Raw genomic sequence first — 26576 nt, forward strand, 5'->3', positions numbered from 1 at the left:
CTACTTTAATGGCAATATGACAATGCAATACAATCATTACAATACAACATGATATATTACAGTTATATTGCAATGCTTAAGGAGTAATGCCGGCTTACTCCTGCTCTAGTCCGCATACTACAGAGCTACTTTCACCCGAGGGCAGCATGTGAAGAAGAGGCCGAACGCCAGGGATCCTCCGGAGATATACCAGAGTAAGAAGGAGGGGTTTGGTGTTAGGTCAGCTGGTCATCTTTTCAGGTCATCTCATTGGGAGACGCAACGCAGCAGGAAACGCAGCAGGAAACCAAACAGGCTCACTTTACAACAAAAGGTCTCAAGGCCTGCATACCTAGACCTCCCCCACAGGGCAATAAAACCCTGTTTACTCCAACCAGCCCAGAATGTTTATAGCCATTTGTAGTCCTTACATTTATGAAAGGATAAAACAGAGAAATCAATATAAAACACAAACACAGGTATTGTTTGAACAGTATTCACTTAACTGCTACTATTGATAAGCACCAGAGAAACCCAAGGGACCTCTCTTAACATCACAAACACTGCAGCTAGATCTAAGTTGAATGCAAATCAGGACATGCTCTCCCCTTCCCCCATCTTCCTTTGTCCTCAAAAACACATGTCAACAGGCCCCAAATGCAGCTCACAGTTTTACCCAAATTATTCTCATTTTAAGCTTATCCATAGTTTGCTAACATGAATAAATACAAATATAACTCTACAAATCCCCCTTTTTATCTCCTTCTCCAGAGATAAACTTAGACAAGGCATTTTGAAATATACCCACGGTCATTCTTTTCTACTGTGTCCGTAAATCCATCCGAAGCTGGTATTCAGAGTACTTGAAACCTTCATGGAGACCGAACACCACTTTCCATGGCAGTGAAGGAACCATGAGGGGGTAGCTGAGTGCTAGAATCATCAGCCCCCCCCCCCCCGAGGAATAGCCCACAAGGACAGCTAATAGGGAGGGGGAGATGCAGCTTTCCCTTCACGGGTAGAACTGATCAGAGCAAAGTAGACTCCTCTGCTGCGCCGTCCCGGCTTGCCGTGTCTTTGTCTCCCCAAATCCGCTGACAGCAGCTTCTGGGCTGCCTGCTAGAGAGATGTCTTCCTCCTCCTCGTCCCGCTGATGGCGGCTTCCGGGTCGATGCTGTAGAGATGTCTCCAGGGTCCTCCTTCTCCGGCCCGCTGATGATGCCTCCCGGGTCGTCTGCTGTAAGGATGTCTCCAGGGTCCTGCTCCTCCAGTCTGCTGCTTCCGAGTAGTCCACATCTGCCAGGGCCACGTCCGTCCTGATGTCGTCCCCTGGTCCTAGTAGGTGGTTTCCCCGCCGCACACTGGCTCCCGTGGTACGAGCTGTCCCCCTTTTCTCCCAGGCAGACGGCATAAGAGGTCCGCTGGGTCACTCGGTCGGGGTCGGAGAGCCTGGGGTTGAGCCACTTTGTCCTCGTGCTTCTCGGGTCCCCCTTTTGGCGCCGGTGACCTGTGTGGAGAAATCTGATACAACTCCCTCAAGCCTACGCTCAGCTGTTTTGACCCACTTGGAGCCTGTTGGTGGGGTGTCTTGAAACAACAGCCGTCTGTGAACAGGTTTTCTAAATTAATTGTAGACCTCCTATCTGCCAGTGCAGCTTCAGAATCTTAATACTTGGATTGTGCCAACTAAATAAGAACCTCAACATCTTTAGGTAAACTAAATAACATATTTCAATAGCTCTGAATTTCTGACAAGCATCTGTGTTTATTTTTAAATGAAATCCTATTTAAAATCCAAATATAATATGAACTGCTAATGTTTCTGGTAAAGAAACACACTAATGTTATGGATTCAAAAACAACCAAAATCACGATGCTAACAAAGTGAATGATTTCCTGGTGATACTGCTCTTACCTGTCAGTGCTTAGATATTATCACGCTGAAAAAATGAATACAGAATTCCAACAAACTGTCATCAAATGTCTTTCTATTATAAATTTAGATGAAATGTATATCCCTATAATGACCTAAATAATAAAGTATATGGCTCTTACTTCTTTACCAGGCTAGTTACAGGATGTTGTCTAAATTAAATTCTGTCTCAATACACTACTATGTTTTAGCTTTAACTGTAATATGTTCTTTCTACATTTCAAACCTCAGTTGCTCTAATGTCTGTTAAAATATTACAAAATTGTTTCATTATCACAGGTCAACTTCTTCGGTTTCACAGTAGCCCCTTGGCCACTGATTCTTTGTTACCTGTTATAATTCAAATCAATATTTAGAAACATCTCAACATTCATCAAACAGTATCTTATCCCCAGATATGGAGCAGGTTAATTACATTCAATGCTCAATCCTTAAAAAATGTAAATTGTGAATTTTACAGCCATGTTGACATTTATACATTATACTCACTCCCCCCTTTTACACATGAAATCATGTGTAACAAAAGCCTGTAATGGGAGGGGAACAAAAACTGTCAGGTAATTGGTTAGGAACATAACGAACATTATTATCATTATTTCCACAGTGAACACTTCAGTGAAAAGAAGTGTTCCTCTCCGTCCTTCAGGCCTAAAAGAAACAGAATCTTCAGCTTTTACATTTGCAAACCGCCAACTCATGTGAGAGGAAAATATCACATGTGCGGTTTCCCCTTTTTGTGGAATTTTTAGGAAACCTCTCGTTTCCCTTGGAGCTCCAAAATAATATGTTAGTCCAAAAACATGCTTGGTTAGTTATTGTTTTAGAATCATGCAGTTACACTGATCACATGCCGGCATACATTCACACTCACACTGTCTGGTTGTCATGTCAAGTTTGGTCAGGTTCACCCCAGAGTCAGTCATCCACAGTGCCTTGTCAAGTTACACTGTCGGTCAGGGTCAAAGGTCAGTTGGTCTCCGTCTTTTTTGGCCATGTGTCGTGCTCTGCAGAGACTTTGACATTTCAGCATAGGCCAGTATCCTTTGTCTACAAAAATATGTCACGATTTCAACTATAATTTTCAAGATGATTCTCACTTGTCATTGGGACTTCCGCCTCCCACTTTTCCTGAAACTTGGTACAAAACTCACTTCCTTCGAGTACCACTACTAATTAAAATGTCTAATGATCTATTTCAGAAACTTTTGTACAATAACTATTATCTTGAGTCAAAACATTACTAGGATCTGTGTCGCTCTGCATTTCATAGCTCATTATAATTCTGGTCTACTTAAAAAACGATGTTAAACTCTTTAGCAGTGTGTGGAACCTTGGGTGTCCGAACATGCAACAATTACTCCCTCCTTTATCAAGGATTTAAAACCGAAGTCTGGTAATAACTATGCCACAATGGTGAAATCAACACTTTAGATTGGAATTTAATATGTGGCTTGGCACTAGCCATTAATACAAACAAAGATTTGTCCTATAGAGTGGTTCCTAAAACTATCCTTTTAATGGTGATCAATATTGTAACCAATGAGATCACTACTTTATTCACACGTGAATAAAAATGTCTTAAAGAATGAATTGTTAACATGATGAAAATATTGAAGAATATGGTTCTACTCTGTCAGTGTGTTTTAGGATGATTATCATTTTACTTTAATAGTTTCCTCTTTACTGCTATTTTTAATTTACCAAATGATTAATAAATCTTTACGTATTTATGAAGTTAATTCAAGTTATTTAAATGTGCGTTTCGTGAATAAGTGTGTTTATGTGTAACTCACTCATTCCCGTTCTCCTTTCCTCCTCCCCTGGTTTTCTCAAGCCGTGACCCCGGCCTCCTCACTTCTAATCGACCATGCCAACTCCTCTGATTCTGTCTTCTCTTCAGTCCATCAGCTGTTGAATCCATCCACTGTAACTTTTGTAGGCAGCCATTGGCCCAGTCACATCTGCAGCCCCATCATGCCACTGTTGTTGCACTCCTCCTTTACAGTCTCTCTGCTGTTTTTATGGAGGGCGGATTCTGCTCTCATGTCTATTGTGCCAAATCTCGCAGCGCAGTTTGGAACTTCATGTCCTGTTTGAGGGACCGATGAGAGTATCTCTCTGTATGTCAGCATGCTGGTTTGGTTCTGGATGCCACAGGTGGAGATAGTTCTGGCTGCAGTCTTGATGTAGTCTTGTTGTTGTTGTTGGTTCAGCTCTGGTTCTCTGTCTGTACGATGGAGAAGGAGGAGTCTCCTGTTGGGTTAGGTCTCGTTGTCTGCTTGGAGGGTCGGGATCAAAGCCTTTCTAACTCAGAGGGGGAGTCCAGGTCCCGGTACACATTACCTATAAGAAGTCTAGTACACTGATGTTAAATAAATCTAACCCTTTCCACTCTGTCTCTTTCTAATCATACTATCTGTCTTAGTTGTTAAATGCCATCTAAACAACATAATTAATGTCTACTTATGATATTACAAAAACTCACTCCAAAAATTGTTTCATCCATTGTTACATATTTACCCAACACAACTCTGAAATACTTACATGTTTCCAGCATCACATATTCCACACACTATGAAAGAACATCTCCATATCTTCTCTCATTTTAAATCCCACTGTTACTTCGAACAATAGTAAACCTGCAGAGCACACCAATCGGATCACAGTAATGAAATTTGAATCAAGTGTAGGCCTATGTCTTCTTTCTGAACATTTATTTATATTGTCTACATTTGCAAACAGTTCGAGTGTAAAATGTGTTTTGCACAATGTATTTACACTCTACAGATTCTTGAGTTTACTCATCTCCTGGTGCTGTCGTTGTAAAAAATGTTCAATCCCTTATTGTTTTGTACCAGTTTACCAAACAATACCGGCCAGCAATGTAATGATTAAACTCTAAGCTCGCATAAGTTTCAAGGGTGTGATACCCCCTTTCAGCCACTAGATGGCAGCAGCAGAAGTTTCAAGGGTGTGATACCCCCTTTCAGCCACTAGATGGCAGCAGCAGAAGTTTCCAGACAAAGGGAAACGCTCTACCTTGGTTTAATATATAACAGACCTCTGGCTTTAAGCTTTTAGCATTGGTCTGTTATTTAAACCCCAGTTTTTAAACGGCGACTCGATCTGATATATCGAGTTTTCAGGTTTTGCCGTGCAGGATTCAAACCTCGCATTCACACAAACTGCACCATTTCTACGCCACTCAGGAATAAACACCTGCAGATCCGCGCCAAACTGCTCTATTTCACGTCACGCAGGACTTTCGTCTACCTGTCGATCCACGTTTACGTTTTGTATATAACTTTCCTAACATAGTAAAATATGCATTGTATATTCCATTTAAACTATAAAAACACTGTGAAACGCCTACAGACAATCCTAAAGTTTTAGCGTATCCAATTACAGACAGGCGACTTTCATCGTCTGCTTACCTTATTTGCAAAGTTGCAGAGTCCTGCTGATTGTCTGAGATGTTTGAAAGCGTCTGAATTCTTCCTCCGCTTCGTTATCTCTAGACGTCGGGTCACCATTTTGTTGGAGATTTGGAGGGATAACTGGTCCGCTTTTCAAATCTCCGCGCGTTCCTATGAAGCTGGTTATAATACAGGAAGGAATCCATAGCTACAAAGTAACCGTTAACAATAATCTACTTTAATGGCAATATGACAATGCAATACAATCATTACAATACAACATGATATATTACAGTTATATTGCAATGCTTAAGGAGTAATGCCGGCTTACTCCTGCTCTAGTCCGCATACTACAGAGCTACTTTCACCCGAGGGCAGCATGTGAAGAAGAGGCCGAACGCCAGGGATCCACCGGAGATATACCAGAGTAAGAAGGAGGGGTTTGGTGTTAGGTCAGCTGGTCATCTTTTCAGGTCATCTCATTGGGAGACGCAACGCAGCAGGAAACGCAGCAGGAAACCAAACAGGCTCACTTTCCAACAAAAGGTCTCAAGGCCTGCATACCTACACCTCCCCCACAGAGCCATAAAACCCTGTTTACTCCAACCAGCCCAGAATGTTTATAGCCATTTGTAGTCCTTACATTTATGAAAGGATAAAACAGAGAAATCAATATAAAACACAAACACAGGTATTGTTTGAACAGTATTCACTTAACTGCTACTATTGATAAGCACCAGAGAAACCCAAGGGACCTCTCTTAACATCACAAACACTGCAGCTAGATCTAAGTTGAATGCAAATCAGGACATGCTCTCCCCTTCCCCCATCTTCCTTTGTCCTCAAAAACACATGTCAACAGGCCCCAAATGCAGCTCACAGTTTTACCCAAATTATTCTCATTTTAAGCTTATCCATAGTTTGCTAACATGAATAAATACAAATATAACTCTACATCTTCTACCATGGGCTCTTTGACAAGTAACTTCTATGATTTATTTGCTCTTCTGCGAGATTTCAATATTATGTAAAATGAAACCAGACTCATGTAGTTTGACATTTATGTAAGGTCATTGCTCGACCGTTTTCTCTGCCAAGTCTGGGGTAATTGAAATTTGGATGCTGTTTTGCCTACAGCTATCCATGGATTACTGACAGGGCAAGCTGAGCGCCGCCCACATGCCCCAGACTGCCATGGGTCCTGAGCGCTTGGTGAGACAATTAGGGATGATTAATAGTCAGTCAATTACATATATATTTATGAGAATGCAACGCTGAGATCTCTGAATACTTTTACTGCAGTTTTTGCTTCATCACTTTGAGGCAAGTTCTTGTTTTTAATATTCATCTTTATATTGATTTTTGTAGCCGGACAGATTTCTCTGCAATCGTTTATTTTACTACTGGCATAACTTTGCTTGTTTTCCTAGGTCAAGGAGCTAGTCTGTGTTGTCCAAGGTTGAAAAGGTGTTTGTAAACGGAACTTGTTTGACCCTCAGCTCAGCCACATGACTTGATGCTTGTTGGTCTTTAAAACCTGTGATGAATAATACTCACAGATCAGTACAACATCTTGCAAACAAATGTGTTTTGATACCGACCTGTAGTCTCTGTGTTGTCCACCACTCTCAACTCTAAAGGCCTTCATTTTGATCAGTGGATGAAGTTATCAGATCAAAATGTACAATATCTCCCTCAAAAAATGTGTTTTGCTATGTACACATATGTCCACATTTAAGTGACAAAGTAGAGTATTTAATGCGACTTTAAAAGACGTGTGTTTCGGTATATTAATTCCTAATCGTCAAGAATGTCAAGTGCTGTCTTATCAGTTTATGGCTAATCAGCACATCCACCAGTGTTTGTGTATCTGCAGGGTGTGTGCAGAATCTCGACTAGTTCCCATCTATAAGCTGAAGTAGAGCTAATCACTTCACTGCTTCCCAGTGGACAGGCCTAATGCATTTAACCACTCCTGAGGGAGCCCATGGCTGACAGTGTAGAGCGGCCTCTCTGCCCGCAGTCACAGCTTCTCTGTCTTCCTCTCATCCTACTTTTCTTTCATTCAATTATCCTCCTAACCTTCCATCTAACTTTCTTTCTGACTGTCTGTTTCTTGATTTATATAAACTCTCCTTTCTAGTTGGCTGTCTTCTTTTCTTTGTTGGTGTCAGTCTGTCTGCCTCTCTCGGGTTCTCTGCTTTCACTATCAAGTTTGAATCTAAAAACGTCCCTGTGGAGGAATCTGGCCTTGTGAATACTGGAAAGAAGACATTTAGGCGCAAATACGATATGAAGATAAATAAACAGTCCAACAACAATTGGATTAGAAATGGCATTATAATTAAAAATCTGTGCAGCAGGAGCCAAAATGAATTAAACAAGGCGTTGAAAATGATGACCATACAATTAAAAGTGAAACAATTTCTGAATAACTTTCTGAATTATTAACCAATAATTTGAATATACGTTTTTCTTTTAAGATACTCAAGAGTATTAAGCTCACAGGACTACTTAACCTAATTGCTTTACATTAATATATCAAAGACAATCCTGCTTTGATTAAAACAAATAGTACACTACAGTACACTAATTGCCTGCTTCCTCATCTCTGCCTTTGTTCCCCATATTTGTTAAAGTAAGACAGAGTTCATTACCACTAGACATTTCAGTTTTACGATAGTCTGCTCCTTTGTCTCCTGCGTAGAGATATATTTTTGGTCAATTGGATCGCGACGAGCTGGAATAATTGTGTGGGCCGAAAATGTTCAAGTCATCGACACTGCAGAAGCACTCTGTGTATCTCACCTCGAGTCTTTTCATTTTGAACATCCACAGCAGCCTTTCTGTTACTGAAGTTATGTAACGCGCACACACACAGCAAGTGGGACAAGGATGATTCATCTAAACGAGCACCTGAGCATGAAACAACGTCACTAGCATCAAGGCTTGTGGCTCAGTAAAAGTGAGATGGCATTATATGTTGTTGGAGGGAACAGGTGAAATGCACTTGTGAGGCATAATTATAATAATGGGGTAAAACTCTCCAAAAAAGGAACCAAAAGAGGATGTCTGCTGTGCTGTTTTTTTGTGTTAGGCAATGCATTGTAAATTAACAATGGAGGTACTGAATGACTAACAACCTCGCAACGTACTGAACCATTTTTGTTGTCTCCATGTTTATTTATTCATGGCTCCATCTAAGGAAGAATGCTAAGCAAACCAAATTCACACACATTCTGTATCTACTGCATCTTTTGCAGTATAAGGAAATGTGATTCACTGCTTTGAGCGAGCGTAAATATTACAATTATATTTTCCTTTAGGGATAACTTAGGCCCGTTTTACAGTTTTATTTCACAATTCATTTTAAGGATGTCTGTTTTCATTGGACTCAATAAGAGCCTAAATAATTCGCTAAGATTCATGATGCTGTGCTGGGTTAGCTGATACTGCATAAAATGTGTTTAAAATGTCAGCCTGCAGCCGAGGAGGAAACTGGGCTCAGAATTGGCGCCGTGACAGACTCTTTGTTCACAGTGCATGTGTCAGTGACATAAACCTCATGGAATGCCTTTATCTCAATAACCGTTTTTAAGGCCTTTAACATTACTTCCTAGTCCTTCAAGCTGTGCTCCATCCTTCTTCCTTTGGAGCTTTGAAAACCTCCTTCTGTGTCTTATATCTAGAGTATTCTTCCACTCCATGATACGGCACGCTGCCTTTGATCCTTCTCTCTCGTGAGTCCCCGGGATTCCACATCTCCGTCTCTGTTCGGCTTCTCTCTCTCTCACTCTCGCTCTCCTCCACCTCAGTTTGACCTTCAGTCTTCTCCTGGAAAGCTCCAGCTTCCTGCTAACTACCTCTGCTCGAAGCTGAAAGAGAAAACAGCAATTCAGATTGACTAGGATTAGCTTTTTAACTGATTTATCTGCCTTAGCTAATTAGCAAAGGTAGCGTAATTCGTGTGTTCATTATCAAAGCTGTGTGGCGAGAGAGAGCAAACCTGAACAGAAGGCTAATTATATTGTGGTGAAGACAAATACCTGTGGCAATTTTACTACAACAGACACCATTCCTTCATCTAGGAGAAGTCGTTGCTAACCCTCATGTCGACTTCACTTTGCGAGTGAGTTAGCATACATTTATATCATTATGGCAACTTGGTGTGTTTTACATTTATAACAATATGTTACTTAACTAAAAACACACAATCTGTTTCCTTCAGGTTTCATGAAACCCATTTTTAAACGATTCCTTTTTGGAGTTTTTTTCTTGGGGAGTTTTTAAAGCTAGCTAGCTGTTCAGTCAATATCATCAAACGTCTCATTGTTAGCATATATGCTAATACCTCCACTCAGCTCAATACACAGTGTGGGACATTTCTGGAAGAAATGAATTAAGGAAGTGTTACATGTTCTTGTTCCGCAGGCTTTCAGAGATGGATGACCATGCAATAGATCATCATTGAGATCTGCAAAATGAGTTTCTGGCCTTTGACTTACTCATTACCTTGGATATAAATTAAGCGATGCTCGTAAAGGAGCACTTCGGTTTGTGAGTCATCGAAGAAATAATTTGTACCAAGACATCCCTGGGATAGAGTAAAGATTATTACTTTATAAATCAATGATTATAAAATGTATTCATCAATATTAACTGTACAATTTACTACTGCAGTAATGACAGAGACTGTCTGTTTTTAAGAAAGAAGACGAGGTGGACATCTGCTGAGGGCTGATTCCAGGAAACTAAATATTCTCTAGATTCTTAATTGAAAGACGTATTTGCCGGAGAAAGATGAATGGGAGCTTTAATAAGGGAGATAGTAGAAGGGAGATATGAATAATATAAGTTGAGAGGTAGATACTGCCTTGAGCGGAGAGAGGTGGAAACAAAACCGAGAGAGACCGTTATGATTCGAGAGAGATAGAGAGAGGGTGTGGGGAAGAGAGCACATAACTGTACAACTGTAAATAATTCAGTGCATGTAAATAAGAGTGTTTAAGTTTAGAGTGAGGTCCCAGATGGGAGTGTTAAAGTCAATACTGACAGGAATTCCCTACTTCTCCATCCCACCTGTGTGCGACATTAACATCGACTTGACCTCATCACTAAAGGTAGACAACCACTTCCTGTCAACACAAGACCAGCCAAGCAGATCCAAAATGTTTATCACAGGGAAAAGGAAGCATCTGTATATCTTATGTAAAGTAAATGTGTTATTTCTTATGCGGTTTTTCTTAGAATTTCTATAAAATAAGGGCACCTATGCAAGCTCCTGTATTGCGTAACACTAATTCCTGATAAGGTTTTGAAAAAGTTCTGTGTTTGTGTTAGTGTACGACTGTTTGAAATGCATGCTTAAGTTATGCAACACAATTACTCTAAGGATTAAGGAAAATGTTTTGGTTTAAAGTGGACCTATCATGCTATATTTGAATAATATATTGTAGGGCCATACCTATATAAAACATGTCTGTGAAGTTTTCTTTTCAAAATACCAAACAGATCATGCATTTTAGCCATGCCTCATTTGGCTCTATTTGCTCTTTTCCAGCCCTGTTTTTGCAAGGGCTGAATCTGTGATCTTCTTCGCTGCTTTTGTGGCAGACTGCAGCGCCACCTACAGGCCTGGCATATGTACTACAGCTTCTCCAGCGCTTTCGAGCGGCAATGGCCGTGGCCCAACCCCCCATTCCCCTGATAGGTGGAGAGTTGCCCATATTGGCGGAGCACCCCTTTTCTGACGTCAGAAAATCTGTATCAGCTCCGTTGCAGCCCCGTTTTTAGAGATTTGGGTACGGAGGAAAAGAGAGAGAGTGTTGTGTTTTCTGACACTTGGTGAGTTCCCTGACACACCAGGGACACATATTCATGTATAAAAGACGTACAAAAGTGCATTTTGCATGATAGGTCCCTTTAAGTTAATTTAACCATACAAGTGGTGTTACGTAACTATGGAATTTAACAAATATGTCAATGCTGCCTTCTGGTTTCGCACGGGACACAAACAGAGGTCTCCTGGGTAAAAGTCTGCTGTTTTTTAACCGCTGTTCCAGCTCAACCTCCTCTCTACACATACTGTGTTGCTCTAATATGTGGGTTACATACAAATAGATTATGTGGGTTATTTACAAATTACAGTGCATTAATTATCCTAAAAACAAACAGAGTATGAGAGAAGACTAAATAAGTAAAGCATATATTGATAATTTAGTTACATTTTCATACTATGTTATTGCTGATAATGGGTTAAGGAAAATAAATAATCATTTACAATTGTAGGATATTTACAAAATCCACTGAGATACAAATAACTGGCACAAATCAATTTTAGAGACAATAAACAGGTTGTTGACTGTAATTCAGCAGGTTATTGCTAATGTTGTTGAGCAATTTGGGAAATAGTTTGAAACGGTTTAAGAAATACTGTTAACTGAGAAGAGATTACTTTTGTATTATTTCATTAAAGCATGGCATTGAGCTTTTTTGCCACTGACTTTGCAGATTTTACAAAATATATACAATTAATCTATGCCAGAATTCATAGAACGCTTGCTGAGTGGCAACTTTTCACATTTCACATGTGTCAACACAAGCAGCAGCAGCAGCAGTGTACAGAAAGAGGAATAACAGTTAGTGTGCAGCAGGCACCTTAAAAAGCCAACAAAACAGGTTTATGCACAGTTTTCTTGTATTGATAAATAATGAGATCAATAAATAATTCAAATTGTTGAGCCTGGTTTTCAATTCCATGCTTTGGTAGCAATTAAGATGGACTTTTATTAATCCCTCGTGGGGAAATTGTTTCTCTGCATTTGACCCATCCTAGTGTTAGGAGCAGTGTGCTGCCATTTTGAACGGCGCCCGGGGAGCAGTGCGGGGAACGGTGCCTTGCTCAGGGACACCTCGGTAGCACTTGGTTTTGCCGGGACTTGAACTGGTGACCTTCCAGTTGCCAAGCCAAGTCCCTATCGACTTCGCCACCACCGCCCCAATGACGCTCCGAATGGCAGAATGACGCTTGTGTAGCACAGATGTTCAGCCAATAGTGATTGACGCAATTCAACATTAACACATTATTCCTTTTTGAAACTACTGCACCCCTAAAACAGATTTAGTTTTTTTCATTATCCAAGAAAAATGACAAGGCTCTTCAGAGTTCTGTTTTTAAGGTGTGACCATGTTTGTGCGTGTCACCACCATTTCTCTCTGTGGCTGACAACACATAGCAACCAAAGCCATTGGCCTACTTTAGCAAAAGCAATGGGTCAAAATAATAGCAGCACAGAGCAGGAAAGGAACAATGGATAACAACAAGAGGTTTCCTTCTCCCCGTTTGAATTGTCCGCTGCTCTCTCTTCCCCCCACACCTTTTTCTCACAGCCTTTTTCAATCTTACTCCACCCCCCTCCTCTGCACAGCATTGGGGTCAAAGGTCTTGGCCACCTGCTTGTTTCTTAAGTGCCCCATCATCCATTTTCGACCCGTTCTGTGAGGAAAAATGCTTAGTTTCAAAGATATGTATGCGTTGTGGCTTTGATTGATTTACCAACAACAGCAGTAGTGTGCATGGTATGTATATTGTGTACAGTTTGGGTGACAACTGTCCGGATACATTAGAAAGATTTTTGTTTGTATTTTATTTTTATTTATCGCAAAATGATGTTGCGGACAGATGTTGGTATCGGTATGCATTACTTTAGTGTGCACTACTTTATGCAGTATGCTCTGTATGCAGTACGTCAGCAAGACATTTAGATTTTTTGACAGATGAAGAATTGTTGTACGCCGGTGTGTTTGTTTCACCAACGCCAGGCCCAGTGCTTCACATATTTCCCCACCTAACATAACCTCTCTTCATGTATAGCATGCATTAACAGCACTGGTGTGAGGAGGGTTTGACAAAATCTCACAATTGCGTATCTCACAACTTCAGGATTTTGTATTTTCAAGGTCCTTCTTGGGTGGTGGTTATAAAAAATGTAACACAAAATGTGACATGTCATCTTACAAACCACCGCAGCAGCTTGTGTGTTGCATTCTGGCAGCTTTGGTCCAGGGTTAGGGTGAGGCATTATCTTTATGTAGCAAAGAAATAGCATTACACTAACACAAATGTGGACTTACACAGAAACACACACAAAACCCATGCTGGGACCTTCTTATCTCTCCCTTGTTTCTCTGGAGAGGAGGCCAGCACTTGACACTTCATGGCCATTTCATGCTCAGCTCAGTTCTCAATTCCCCTCTCTCTCGCTCTTCCATCGAAGGGTTTCCACTAAGAATGCAAAGAAATGGGCGAACAAGAAGATTACCGCATTTTAATAAAACCCCCTCTCTACATTCTGTCCATTTCTTTCAGCTGATCCTCTATCTGTGTTTCCTTCTTCATCCATTTCACATTTTCTGATTCCTCCTTTATATTCATGGCTCTACGCAGTGCTTCTCAAAGTGTGGTCCGCGGACCACTGGTGGCCCGTGAGCGCCCCCTAGTGGTCCGTGAGTATATTGGTAAAATTTCACATTTGATATTAATTAATTAATTAAAGTTTTCCGCATTCTCGCGGGAATATCTCCGCGATGGAGCGAGTTTAAGTTTCACTTTCAAGTGCATGATATAGCCCAGATAAACACCTTCATCACACATGTGGCCACTTGTTTGTACCATTTTCAGGCGATTTGTAAAAAACAATGTGTTTTTGGATATTTGTGGAGTTAGGTGGTCCGCGAGTGTTTTTTTATTGGTTAAGTGGTCCTTGGTATGAAAAAGTTTGAGAAACACTGCTCTACAGTAGCCCATTCCGCTCTTCACTGCTCCTCCTCCTCTCCTCACCTTCATCGTCCTCCTCCAGTTTCCTCCCTATCTATCCCCTCTTTTACCGTTCACATGTGAGCACTCAAGACTTGTCACAATTCTTTATCTTTACGAGTGGCCTTCTCTTTGTGTGTGAGAGTGAGTTTATGTGTGTGTGGCGAGGGGTTGCTGGCAAATCGTAAATGCTCCAAGAGCCATATTCAAATCTCATGTCACACTGATGAGGGTGAAAAAAGAGGGAAAGGAAGTGAAAGAGAGGGCGAGAATGAGAGGAGAAGGGAAGGGAAATGATGGCGAAGACAGTGCTGGAAGTGGAGGAGGAGAGCGAGGGGACACGACGTGGGAGAGGAAGAGAATAATGGCTGTTGGCATTAAGCTACCTACAGTTTGGCAAGAGGAGCAGACAAAAAGACAGGCAGGGAGCAAAGAATGAAAAGCACACAGACAATGCTGAAAAGGGGTGAGAGTGCAGAATATCATCAGAGTAGGGAAGAAAGACAAGTTTGGAGGTTGTTTTTTTCACAGTCTGAAAGCGCCGTATTTTTGTTGCAATCTATTTCCAAAATTACTCCCTCTTTTTTTTCCAGGTAAAGCTCTGCCCCTCTCTTTCTGTTTCTCTTTCCACAACCCACCGTCTTCCCTGTCTTGCACAATGTGCATGTTTATGCAAATTAGGTCATTAGGAAGCTGCTTGGCTCCTTGGTTTGAGAAGAGGTGTGGAGAGGGAAAGAAGTGGACGGATAAGAATTCAGGCTTTGGTGTTTGTTTGAAAGAATTGCTTATGTGTGTGCATTAGAAGTACACATCCATATATTATCACACATTCCCTTTAAAGCTCTGTAGGTTTCTGAGTATGAGAGTGCATTTTAATATGCTTTCTCTGTTTTATCAATGATAAATGATTGCATAAGAAGAGACCACAACTGTCCTGAAACTCTTTTCCTTTCTGTCGGTCTGTTTTCTTCCTCCTCAGCTCTGCCCTCTCATATCCTACCTTCTTTCTGTCACCCTTGCTTACGGTCTTTCCCAATGTCATCCTTCCTTTCCGTCCCTTCTGTGTAGCTCACCTCTGTAGGGGCAGAGGATATGGCCGTTTCCAATTTAAAATCCGATGTTATCACGCTGCAGCATGCACTTCTTGATTCCAAACTGCTATTGAACAGTAAGAAAACCAAAGCAATGCTTTTTGCTCCCAAGTCAGCGTCCTCTTGCCTCTCCATTGACACCCTTGATGGCGTCTCTGTTGAGTTTGTCGATACCTACAAATATCTGGGCTTTTGGTTGGACAGTAATCTGAACTTTAAACATCACATTGAAGTTCTATCAAATAAATTGAAATTCACTCTTGGCTTCCTTTATAGACTTAAATGTTGTTTTTCAACTTCATCCCGTAAAAGGTTGGTCTCTGGCTTATTCCTGTCCCAGCTAGACTACGGTGATACAATTTATAGATTTGCCTGTCCCACTGTTTTGGCCAAACTTGACCCACTCTACCATGCTGCACTGCGATATATATCAAATGCACCCTATAGGACTCATCATTGCAAACTGTATAGCCTAACTGGATGGTCCTCACTTACTATGCGTAGGATGCAGCATTGGTTTTTATTAATGTATAAAGCCATTTTAGGTAAGCTTCCACTGTACATATGTGCCAGATTTGCTCCAGTTTGTGACTCTTACAACCTCAGATCCAGTGCCTGGATACGGTTCCAGGTACCTGCTGTGCAGACTGAGGCTGGGAAAAGGAGTCTTTTTTATTATGGTCCTTGGTCTTGGAATGACCTTCAATCACGCCTCAAACTGAGGGCACTTGTCTCAATAGCATGTTTTAAATTGAAGTTGTCTGAAGTCCTTACCACCAGCTGCTCTTGCAGTAATAAGTAGTGCACCTTTCTTACTGTCCTAATGTGCACAATGTAGTGACTGCTTTTTCGTCTTTTGTTTTCTTAGTTATGTTCTCTGTATTTTATAACTTGTGTTAAGTGTTATGTGTAACGTTGCTGCCTTCTTGGCCAGGTCAGCATTGAAAATGAGATTTTATCTCAATGCTTTTATCTGGTTAAATAAAGGTTAAAAATAAATAAATAAAATGTAACCTCTCCCTAAAGTCTTTTACCCTTCAACTTATTTTTCTTCTCCTTTTATCCACACTTTTGTCATAGGTTTAACTCATGAATTCCTTTTTCCACCTTATCGGTTTCACCGTTCCTTTTTTATCTGCACTTACGAAATCGTTTGATTTATAATGCCATAAAAAAACAAGCCTTTGTGCTTTTTCTCCCTCTGCTTCTCTTGTTTGTCTCTTGTTTACATCCTAGCTGTTAACTTCGCTTGCTTCAGATCGGACTGGAGTTATCATCACCTGGGTAGAGAATACTCACGCAAGCACACAAACTCTGCATAAACATTGGCATAAACATGCATAATAACACCTCTACATGTGCTGACACACATGCGCTGTCAAGGCAGTTCTCATTCCTCACAGTTGCCTCCTCAGGCTTGATATCAGGGCTTTTGTCTGCTGTCTTTGTCTCATGCTTTCTCTCACACACACACTTAAAGTTCTACACAGACGTATGCACACACACACATCTTCTCGCTCCATTCCTCACCAAGTTTTCAAACTTTTGATGGCAGCTTCCTGTCAGGGCATGAAAGCAACAAGGAGAAGATTTCTAAAAGGAGAGGAAGAGACGGTGACGAGACGGGAGAAGAGATAAGGAGTGCTGACAGATGTTCGACTCAACGCCCCGCAGAGGAGAAAAAAAGGAATGGATGTGTATCACTTCTCCTCCTCCTCCATCACTTCCTCTCCCCCTCTCTGTTTACTCCTCCCCTTCTTGTTTTCCCTTGTAAAGCCCATGTTAGACATAATTCACTTCAATCCTTTGATCTTAGGGCAATAAAGCTTTTAGGTAATTTGAAATGGAATCCAACAAAATGCAACAGAATACATGTGCAGCCCCTTGAGACGTTGTTGCGCAATTCGAAAGGTTACATAGTTCAGTCTGAAGAAAGTCTGCTTTAAACTTGGAGTGAGGAACGATGAAGACTACTGTACAAACTCAATAAAATCACAAAGCCTCTCAAATGAAATCACACAGACTCTCCCGCCATCTAAATTAGGAGGATGATGGTGCTTCGAGACAATTAAGGAACACCTGTGACAATGATGGCACCCACTGTCCTCATTACCTACTAGTGCCTAGCTGGAGTGTGTGCACGAAGCAGAGAAGAGGAAGGATCAGGACACTGTCGAAAACACACCAAATCTGATGGAAGGCATGGATCTTGCTCACACACACACACACACACACACACTGATTTACACCACACATTAGGACAAGTTGACGTTATACATACACACACCTGCGGCCGTGCAGCAGCCTGTCCCTAATGTGAATTGATCGCCCTCAGTCCTCCTGCCACTGTCAGTGTAGTCAGCAAAGAGCAGACAACGGCTTGATCTGGTTTGGAGCCCAGAAACACACAACACACACTTCCCAAAGCCGACAGGCTGCAAGAGAAGCACTCGTACGTCAGCCGCTAAGATTGACCGTTCGTTTTATTTGGCACGCCTACAAGTATGAGCCCCCTCTGCCTCGCACACACGGGCAGCCTGAGCAAAAAGCATGTCATTTATCAGGGTGAAGGAATGACAGCGAGAGCTCTAATAGTAAATCATTGGCAGCATTATTGGCCCTCCCCTCCCTCGCCACTATGGATTTGTGTTGGGAAGCTGGTTATAAATCAGTCAATAACACACAGGAGTGTGCACACACAAACTTCCACAAAGCATTGAAGCACAACAACCCCCCCCCCTCCCCACGTCACTTAGCTGACACATACACACAAACACCCCAACACGTCAGAGATGGTAATACATGGTGATAACTATAGTCTGTGACAGCTGTTTAGTTTTTCTGGTTGGGATCACCTGTGGTGTAAATCTAGCTTCCTGTCCTCTAGATTATAATAAATAATGTTTAACAGGAAGTACAGACATAAAAGAAAACTTCATGTCATTGAGACATTGAGTCCTTAATGCTTCATTCAACCTTGTTTTTCGGTTGACATTGCTTTGAAAGTGGACCTGAGCCTGATGTAGTGATGTGTGACAAAACTGTGAAGAGACCCCATGTTGCTTCTCTTCTCTCCAGTAATGTGTGTTCTACTGGAAAAACAACAGTAAACCAAGAGAAATCACATTTCTAGCATGCACCAGGATAATGGTTCTTTATTTGTACTTTGCTTATAGAAACAACAGTTACTTGTTTGTCGTTTTTATAATTTATTGATAAATTACCGTTTCTACTAGTGTGTGCTTGGATTTTGATTTATTTCGGTTTAATAATTTGTGTATCATTTTGATAAAAGCAGAAAGGTTAAACTTGAAGAGATTGTATGGCCTCTGGCAGCATTTGTGTGAACATAAACTGAATTGGAAATAGAACAATTTAATCCAAACACGGCTCTTGTATTGAAACCAGAGAAAGCAGGAGCAGGTAAAAAAAGAAACGGACAAAAGAAACTGTACAAGTCGAGAAAGGTTACATGGAAATATGCGCCTTCAATTTAAAACGGCTTTATCCCATTTCCGAATGAGTTTCTTGGATGTATTTTATATTCCTAAATCGAACAGAGGCTAATCTCAAATAGATTTCAGCATTAAAGCTTCACCAAACCATTTTAGTGGTAAACAACGTAGGTATTATACTTCAGACTGATGGGAAAATAAAAAGTGGGATTGCAATTGTAAAATCACTGTGTAGCTTTCTCACACTGTGCAGGTGATTGATCCAATGCGAGCCTTTTTGCTTCTCTCAAGCTCATGACCTCATCTGTTTGTCTTCCTGGTGCCCAATAGGTTCACATTGATAGCACAGAACTTAGCAGTACAAGCTGTTAGCATACTGCTTATAGCTTTAAGCCACTTCTCAGCGCTTTAATGTATTGTCATGAGGAATAGCGTGTCACGCAGCAGAGCATGCTGACTTTAAGACACAAAGAGGTGTTTGATATCCGCTCAAACTGTGCATGCTCAAGGATAGTCTCAGCTATTATGCAAAAGACAATACTGTTCAAACAGATTAGGCTGACAGGGCCACTGCTCCAGTGTAATCGACTGGCAGACACTTTTAAAGATGATTTCTGACACAAAGCTCGGTATCCTCTTCATCACAGAAAGTGTAATGGAGATAGAGAATTAGGAAAAAAGGAGGAAGACGGAGGGATTGAAGAAAGTCAGAGATTTTAAAAGCAAGTGAGTGCAAGGGAAAAGGGTAGCAGGGGAGTTTAGACGAGATCAAGTGAAGGGAGAGAATGAGCAGATATCAAGACCGATAATGACACTGAAATTGAAACTTGCATTTTAAAAGCCCAAAAGGAAGATGTGAGATTTAAAGGAGAATCAAATACATATTTCATCCGTTCCTTAGATCAAAACAAAATAAGAAATCCTGAATTTGACAACGTATATGGTAGAGTACAACATTTATTTATATTTAACACTTTAAAAAGTTTGACTGAACTGTTGACACCTGAGGTCACAATGGGTGTAAAAAATTAACCAACCAACCAGCTTGATCTACACTTCCCTCAATTAAAAACGTTCTTGCTAAATATTTAACTTTATTGACCCACCAGGCTTTAATTCACTATGTAATCTATAACGGTAATGCCCGTTTTGAGGTTAAGCAGTTCACGATTGCAAAAACCTAACGATACCGATTATATGATTATAACCATTTTAACTGCATTATATATTCACACATTGAGGAATTAGGCTGGCCTGTGATCCATCGGTAATGTCTGTGCCAATCTGGCTTTTCTGCCGAGTCAGGACAACGCTGGGAGCAGGAGATGGATATGACACCTACCAACTATAAAACCTTTAAGTGTCTGGCTGTGTCTGCAGGTTAACAACCCGTCTCCCCACACTGGAGACGGGTATTTTCACCTATTTAAGGACAGAGATTTAAAGTACAGAATTTGACAGTAACACAGAAAAATGAATATTTCCTCTGAAATATGGCATATAATAGTGTGGCATTGTTTTCTGCGTTTAACTAATCCTGAAACATGTCGTTTTGAGTACAGTCAAATTCATTTATATGGTCTAATTTTACATTTACAGAGAGTGGTCAATAAAGATGCGAAGATTATCAAATTTGAGGCATTTAACACATGTTTGCTTATACAGTATGAAGCAAAGTTGCCATTGGAGTTGCCTCCTTCCTAATTCCACCACCAAGCTAATGAAAAACAGCATGATTCATGAGAGGATTTAGGAGGGCTTAGCCTCATTCATTTATGTCCTACTGTAGTTTTCAATCAGAGTATAGTAGATTTTGAAGTTTCCCTAAAATCATTTGGCATTACAATACTTTTGTCTCAGCTCTGTGTAATGTATCTTCTAATGTTGACCATGTTATTTGTTGCTCAAATTCACCCTCAAATTGATGTCTGGTGTCTGTGCTGGTGCTGCCACACTCTGATCGTATCTACTATCTGACACACCACGAAGCTTTTAAATGACTCCATGCTGCCCTGTGACAGCCTGTTACAGATAGTGTTGATGCAGCATGTTCTCTGCCTCCTGTACTTTCTCAGTAGAAATATCCGAGGTGCACTGCTTCAGCAACAACGACTGACTTACACTGATTTCGTCTTTTTTACTTCTTCCTTCCTCCTGGGTCTTTTGCGATGACATTAAGTCAGACTGCTGTAATGTACGAAGTAGCACAACTGAAAAGAAAACCAGAATGCAGACTTGATAATAAACAATGATCTGAAAGGAAGTACTTATTTTTGAACTGTCCTGTACATTTTATACAAACCTATTTCGAACAGGCTTCACTGTGAAGGAAGTCCATATTTGTTGACATTTTTAGATATTGCTATGGCACTCTACTGTATTAAAGTTGACTTGGCAAGGTAGAGTTGCCGAATAGGAAATATGTTCTTCTCTATTATGCAAGAGTCATATTTATCACATTTTAAAAGACTATTTTATCGTGCTGTCATAAAGCCAGCCATGTTATTGAGAGGCGGAACGCCTGCTTTATAAATACAGTGTGCTCTCTCTCATTGAATATATTGATCATCTGAGTAACCAAGTGATGTGTTGTTTTGATTACTCAGCAATAGGTGTCAAAGCTGGTTTGTCTTGGGTCACTGAATGAAGCATTGCCTCTGATAGCTAGGGAGACAGGAAGTGTGTGTGTGTGTGTGTGTGTGTGTGTGTGTGTGTGTGTGTGTATGTTTGTGTAGTGTTTCCATGGGATGTGTAGCCCTAGTTGTGTCCTCAAGGGCTTCCTGCCCTGACGTGATTCTAATAGCATTAGCCACTGTCTGCTTCTGAATTCACTGGTGCATTATTTTTCTTCCAACACTCACACACACGCTTACACACACATCAGAACCCGGGGACAGAACCAATCATTGGGGATCTTCCGAGTCTTTTCTCATATGCTCTTGTTTATTTTTCAACCCCAGTCGCATACAACTTTGTATGTGTGTTCTGAAGTGATAATATTGTGCTTCCTGCACTGTGTTTAGAGACAGTGGGACAAATTGTTTAGGAGACGTTAAGACCCGGTGCTGTCTTAAGTCGGTGTGACAATCCTGGCTGTTTGTTGGTGCTGTGCTGGGCTAAGCATTCTCCCAAATCACCTGACAAACAGAGGCATTACCATACAGTACACACCATTAACCAATGAGCTTTATCTTTGCTCAAACTTCTGGAACTCATATTGCAAAATTACGCAGAGGCACTTCTTTAATAACTTTTCCCTGTAGGATTATGTGCTACGTGTCAAATACAGCATCCTTCCTTTTTGCAGTGGATTTGGGCTGCAACACAACTGGCTCTCTTCATACGCACCACATAGCAGGAGATGTGAGTGCGTGCAGAGAAGTTAAACCTGCACCACCATGACGTTTAGTGCTTTAAACGGTACAAATCAGAAACGTAATGTTAATAGCTGCTGTGTCCTTCTGGGATATGTGTCATGTTAGCTAGCAAGAGCCATAGAAGTCTGACCAAATGTGTTGTGTGACATACACTATTACACATGTACAGTCATTTTACTGGTTAGAAGCAAGTTGCTTTACAATTAAATACATGTTTGTTCTTATTGCAGCAAGGTCTAATATTATTTAACGAATGACAGACACATGTCACATTCCAAGTACATTAAGGGTTATCTATCATTCTGAAACATTCATATGCGTCAACAGCAGATTTCAAAATACTCTATTTTGTTTTTGTTTTAAGCCACCCATGCCTTATTTCGAGCTCCCACTTTTAAGCTCATTCGGTGACTCACTGAGAATTTGAGTTATTACTTGCATCCCTTGGGAATCACACATCATATGTAAAACAACCGTGGAGGAGAGAAAACACTGCGTTTCACTCCTGTTCTCTATTCAAATTGGCATTATGAGATGATTGAAATAGAGAACGTGTCGCCCAAACCCCTTATGGATCCACAGTATGTTTTTCTCTCTTGTTTTCCATACAGCCTCTTCTGTGTCTGCCTCAGACTGTCGCAGTGAGTGTGTGTGGGAGGGGGAAAGCAAGTTTTCTCCATGGCTCATCACAGCCTTTAGCTCATAGTGCAGCTAAATGAGTGATTGTGTATCCGCTATCCCAATTAAGAGTGTTAATGTGTGACAGTGTGTGTTGAGGAAGTGTGAATGTGTTTATGTGAGTCATTGCTAACAAAGGAGTGGTAGTCTTTTCCTCTCTCTCTCTCTCTCTCTTTCTGTTTCTCTGTGTCACACGTGTTCGTTCATCAGTCGTCATCAGAAAAAAAGAAGCTTTCGCAGCTTGCAGGAATAATGTTAAATGAGCGGAAACATTACAGTTCAGAGAAGTAAGATGACATATTTTAACATGCTAACATATTTGATACTAATGCCATTTTCCCTTTCTGCAGTTAAGACATTCACAAGAAAGGACAGATAGTCTTAAACAGATTCCACAGAACACACTCCTTGTAACTGTCACTGCAAAACAGCCTCCTGCCTAATTGTAGCCACCCATAATAGCTTCAGGGTCCCTCTAAGAAAGCTTTGTCGTGGGAAATAAAACACAGCAGAGTAAGAATACACTTCCTTCCTCCACAGGAAGCAGCTGTTGCCATGGTACAAATAAAAAAGGTAAAACAATATGTACTGGCATAATCAATGGATGTACAAATGATTATTAGGCGGGGTGTGAGATTTATGTGAGTATCACTGCGTGGTGGGCGACTTTCTAATGATTTTGATATCTCCATCTGGTTTTAACATCGCGTCAGAGGATTAGTTTCAGAGCTGCGATGGATGCAGGCTACTAAATCACCACCATCCTATTTTCTTGTAATGAATAGCCTTTAATATCATTACCCGAAAATAAAACAAAGTATGCTCTTCCACTAACACATAATCCTCCTGTAGGATGTAGTGCAAGCAAACACATTGACTCACATAAAGGACTCCACACCCACGCTTGTAGTTATTTGCACAGACATGCAAATATCACATACTAAAAATGAAAAATGTATCATTTGGCTTGGTGTGTCTTATACATTCACTTAATGTTACTTCTGTGCTTTAGTCCAAGCGTTAAACCACAATTGTGTATGGTTGTGTACATGTGTGTGTTTTGTGTTTGTGAGCAAGACTGCATATGTCCAGTTATGCTCAAGTCCAGACTGTAGCTTGGCTCCTTTTTCTTGCTGGCTGCTACTTTTGGCTGCCAGTTAAAAGCAGGAAGAATACCATGTCCAATATGTTATTATGCATTCACTTAGACTCCATCTGCTCATGGTGGACTTATTTGCCTGCTCACCAGTTTAATGATCAAAAAGTAGAGTTTCTATCTGTCTTTGCTCTTTTCTAATACTTATTATATCGTGTATGCTTTTGAATCCTTAAAAACAACATGTAGAATTAACTCAAGACACTACTTATTTTCTCGGCTTACATGACATTTCATGTGCTGTAGTCTCTTTTGTAAAGGCGTTGAAGTACTTGTCTAAAATTGCGCCTTGGATCACATCAAAACACACAGTACACATTCTGTTTGTGTTTTTATGAGTGATACATTCACAGATAAAAGAGAATCCATTCATGAGCTAAGTGGTAAGAGATGGAGAGCCATTTCCTCTCCCACAACGCTGTGATGGGGCTAAATGAATCGTCAATGAATGCGCAATGACTGTTGACATTGATTTACTCTCAGTTGTCGTTTCCCTCTGTCTGTGTTTGATTGCGAGAGGTGATGGTTATCAGTACGCAATGCATTCTGTTATGCAGACAAGAGAGTTTACGATAAGAGCGCTTTGCGTGGGGCGAAGAGAAAGTGAGAGAATGATGGGCCTTTGGGGCTGGGAAGCGACACATTAAATATTGAGTTGTTAGCTGATGTTATGACACAAGGGGATTTGGTGCGATGCGGGAGTGACGGCATCGCCAAAAGCCAAAATCAAACTTTCAACCCATTTAATTGCTATTTATTTGAAGCCTGGTAATTAAATCAAATCAGTCATTTTGTCATGCAAAGTCTCTTGTAGATCTTTATTGTGTCTGACAATATGATAATCATTTAATTCCTCTAACCCCACTGTTAACTCGCGCTGTCTTTCAGATCTCGGCTGGGTTGCCATGACGAGCGAGGAGTGTCCTGTGTCGCTGGGGAGCATTTCCTCAGCAGGGCCAGGGCAGAATGAGGAGTACGGCTTGGCGCAGACTGATGACATCATTGAGGAAGTGGGTGCAGATGATGACGTCAGCATCGGCAGTGACCTGAGCACTCTCGTGTTGCCCTTCCCGGAGCTGGCACCCGTGGTCTTCTTCTGCCTGAAGCAGACCACCTGTCCTCGCAACTGGTGCATCCGTATGGTCTCCAGCCCATATCCTTTTCATCATACTCTAACCCTTATTATTCACCTATCTGTGCATCAGCTTAAAGCAATTGTTTATCTTCAAATATGTAGTGGTCCTCGTGCAATGCACTTTACATGGTATCTGTTTAAAACACCTTCACTCACCATCATTATCCTCATTCCTAACCTCTTCTATTCATTGCACTGCCTTTCATGCAACATCTTTTCATCTGCTCTTCTAACACTGGTGCTTCCGTCACTCTATATTCAGTCTTTTGAAAATATATATTTGTTCTGCCTATCCGTCAGTTTTTCTCTTTTGTTACATTGTCTGTCTCTGTTTTGAATTATTTTAATACATTTTCATCCATCTTGACTCTGACCCTTCACATTTCCCCTCACTCCTTTATGGATCTGTACCATATATAACAGCAGGCTTCTGAGAATCTTCTCAAAGTAAGTGTGTTTGACATCCTTATACAACCGCAACTGCATTGATCAGCATTGCACCACTTGAACAATGAAAAGCGTACGTGTATGTAAGTGTGTGGTGTGTGGTGTATTTCTTTGCGGCCAGAGAAGCAATTGTCTGTTTTCCGACCACCCTGATGTTGGCAGTGAGACAAAGGACAATGCTTCACATCAGGGACAGACAGGATCCAATGGGCTGACTGTCATGCAGGAGTGTGTGACTTATTGTCATGTGTAAGGAATAGCAAACCTTGAGAGGCAACTCGATTTGATCTTTTTCTGCACTTTTTAAATCACTGCTTTTTAAATATTTTATCATGAAACACACCTTAATAGGTTGAATTTTACAGATTAAACTGATTCTGTTCTCACCCTCTGAAGTAAATTAGGGCAATTGTCTGGTTTCTCTTTTTCACTATTTGTCTCATGCCTCTCTCCAGACCTGCCATCCAAAATCAAAATATACTCGTGCAACTTATTGATATATTTGCATTATGTTTCTTTACACGGCATGTGCAGTTAATGAATAATGTTTGAGGCATCCGTGAAATAGAAGAACATATGACCCATTCCTGTACAGTACATCTGTGCCTACTGGAAAACAATGTACTGAGTTACTCAAATGGTATATAACCACATAGCAGAACAAGAAATGTTGCAGTTAAATATATAAAAACCTACAGGCAATGAATTATGGATCACAAGGCATACGTTTCTTTAAAGCAATTACATTTGAGTAAAAGTCTGGATATACACATTTTAGACGGAAAAGGACTGAGGCATTCAGGCCAAAGCCCATGAAATCCCTTGTAAGTCAGGAGTTTGACTTCATTTTCAACCCATGCCTCTAGCGGAAGCCCTGTGAGGATAGATCAACAGCATGGTAATATGTCTGTACACAGACAAACAAATGGGTGGCCAGAAAAATCAAGAAGACAGCGTAGGCAGTCGAAAAGATAAAACTGGGCAGCGAAACCTTCTGTTTGCCTTTCAGACTCCATCTTTGATATTTAGAGGAAAAGAGGTTTCAGAAGGATTTTACACTGCTTGCTAATGGCTGAGCTCTGCTGCTCTCAGTT

At 40.9% G+C, this 26576-nt stretch overlaps 1 protein-coding gene across 1 annotated transcript in view; it reads left to right on the top strand.

Annotated features, from left to right (window-relative positions):
* LOC117553171 (voltage-dependent T-type calcium channel subunit alpha-1I-like) overlaps positions 1-26576 on the top strand; it is a gene marked incomplete at its 5' end in the record, with an annotated part of 169791 nt that overhangs the window by 18320 nt on the left and 124895 nt on the right. The window contains 1 exon segment of the mRNA XM_034226998.1: positions 24789-25053. Within this exon segment, the coding sequence (XP_034082889.1) occupies positions 24806-25053 (248 nt within the window).

This window comes from Gymnodraco acuticeps, unplaced genomic scaffold (genome assembly GCF_902827175.1).
Source record: "Gymnodraco acuticeps unplaced genomic scaffold, fGymAcu1.1, whole genome shotgun sequence".
Taxonomy (NCBI): Eukaryota; Metazoa; Chordata; class Actinopteri; order Perciformes; family Bathydraconidae; genus Gymnodraco; species Gymnodraco acuticeps.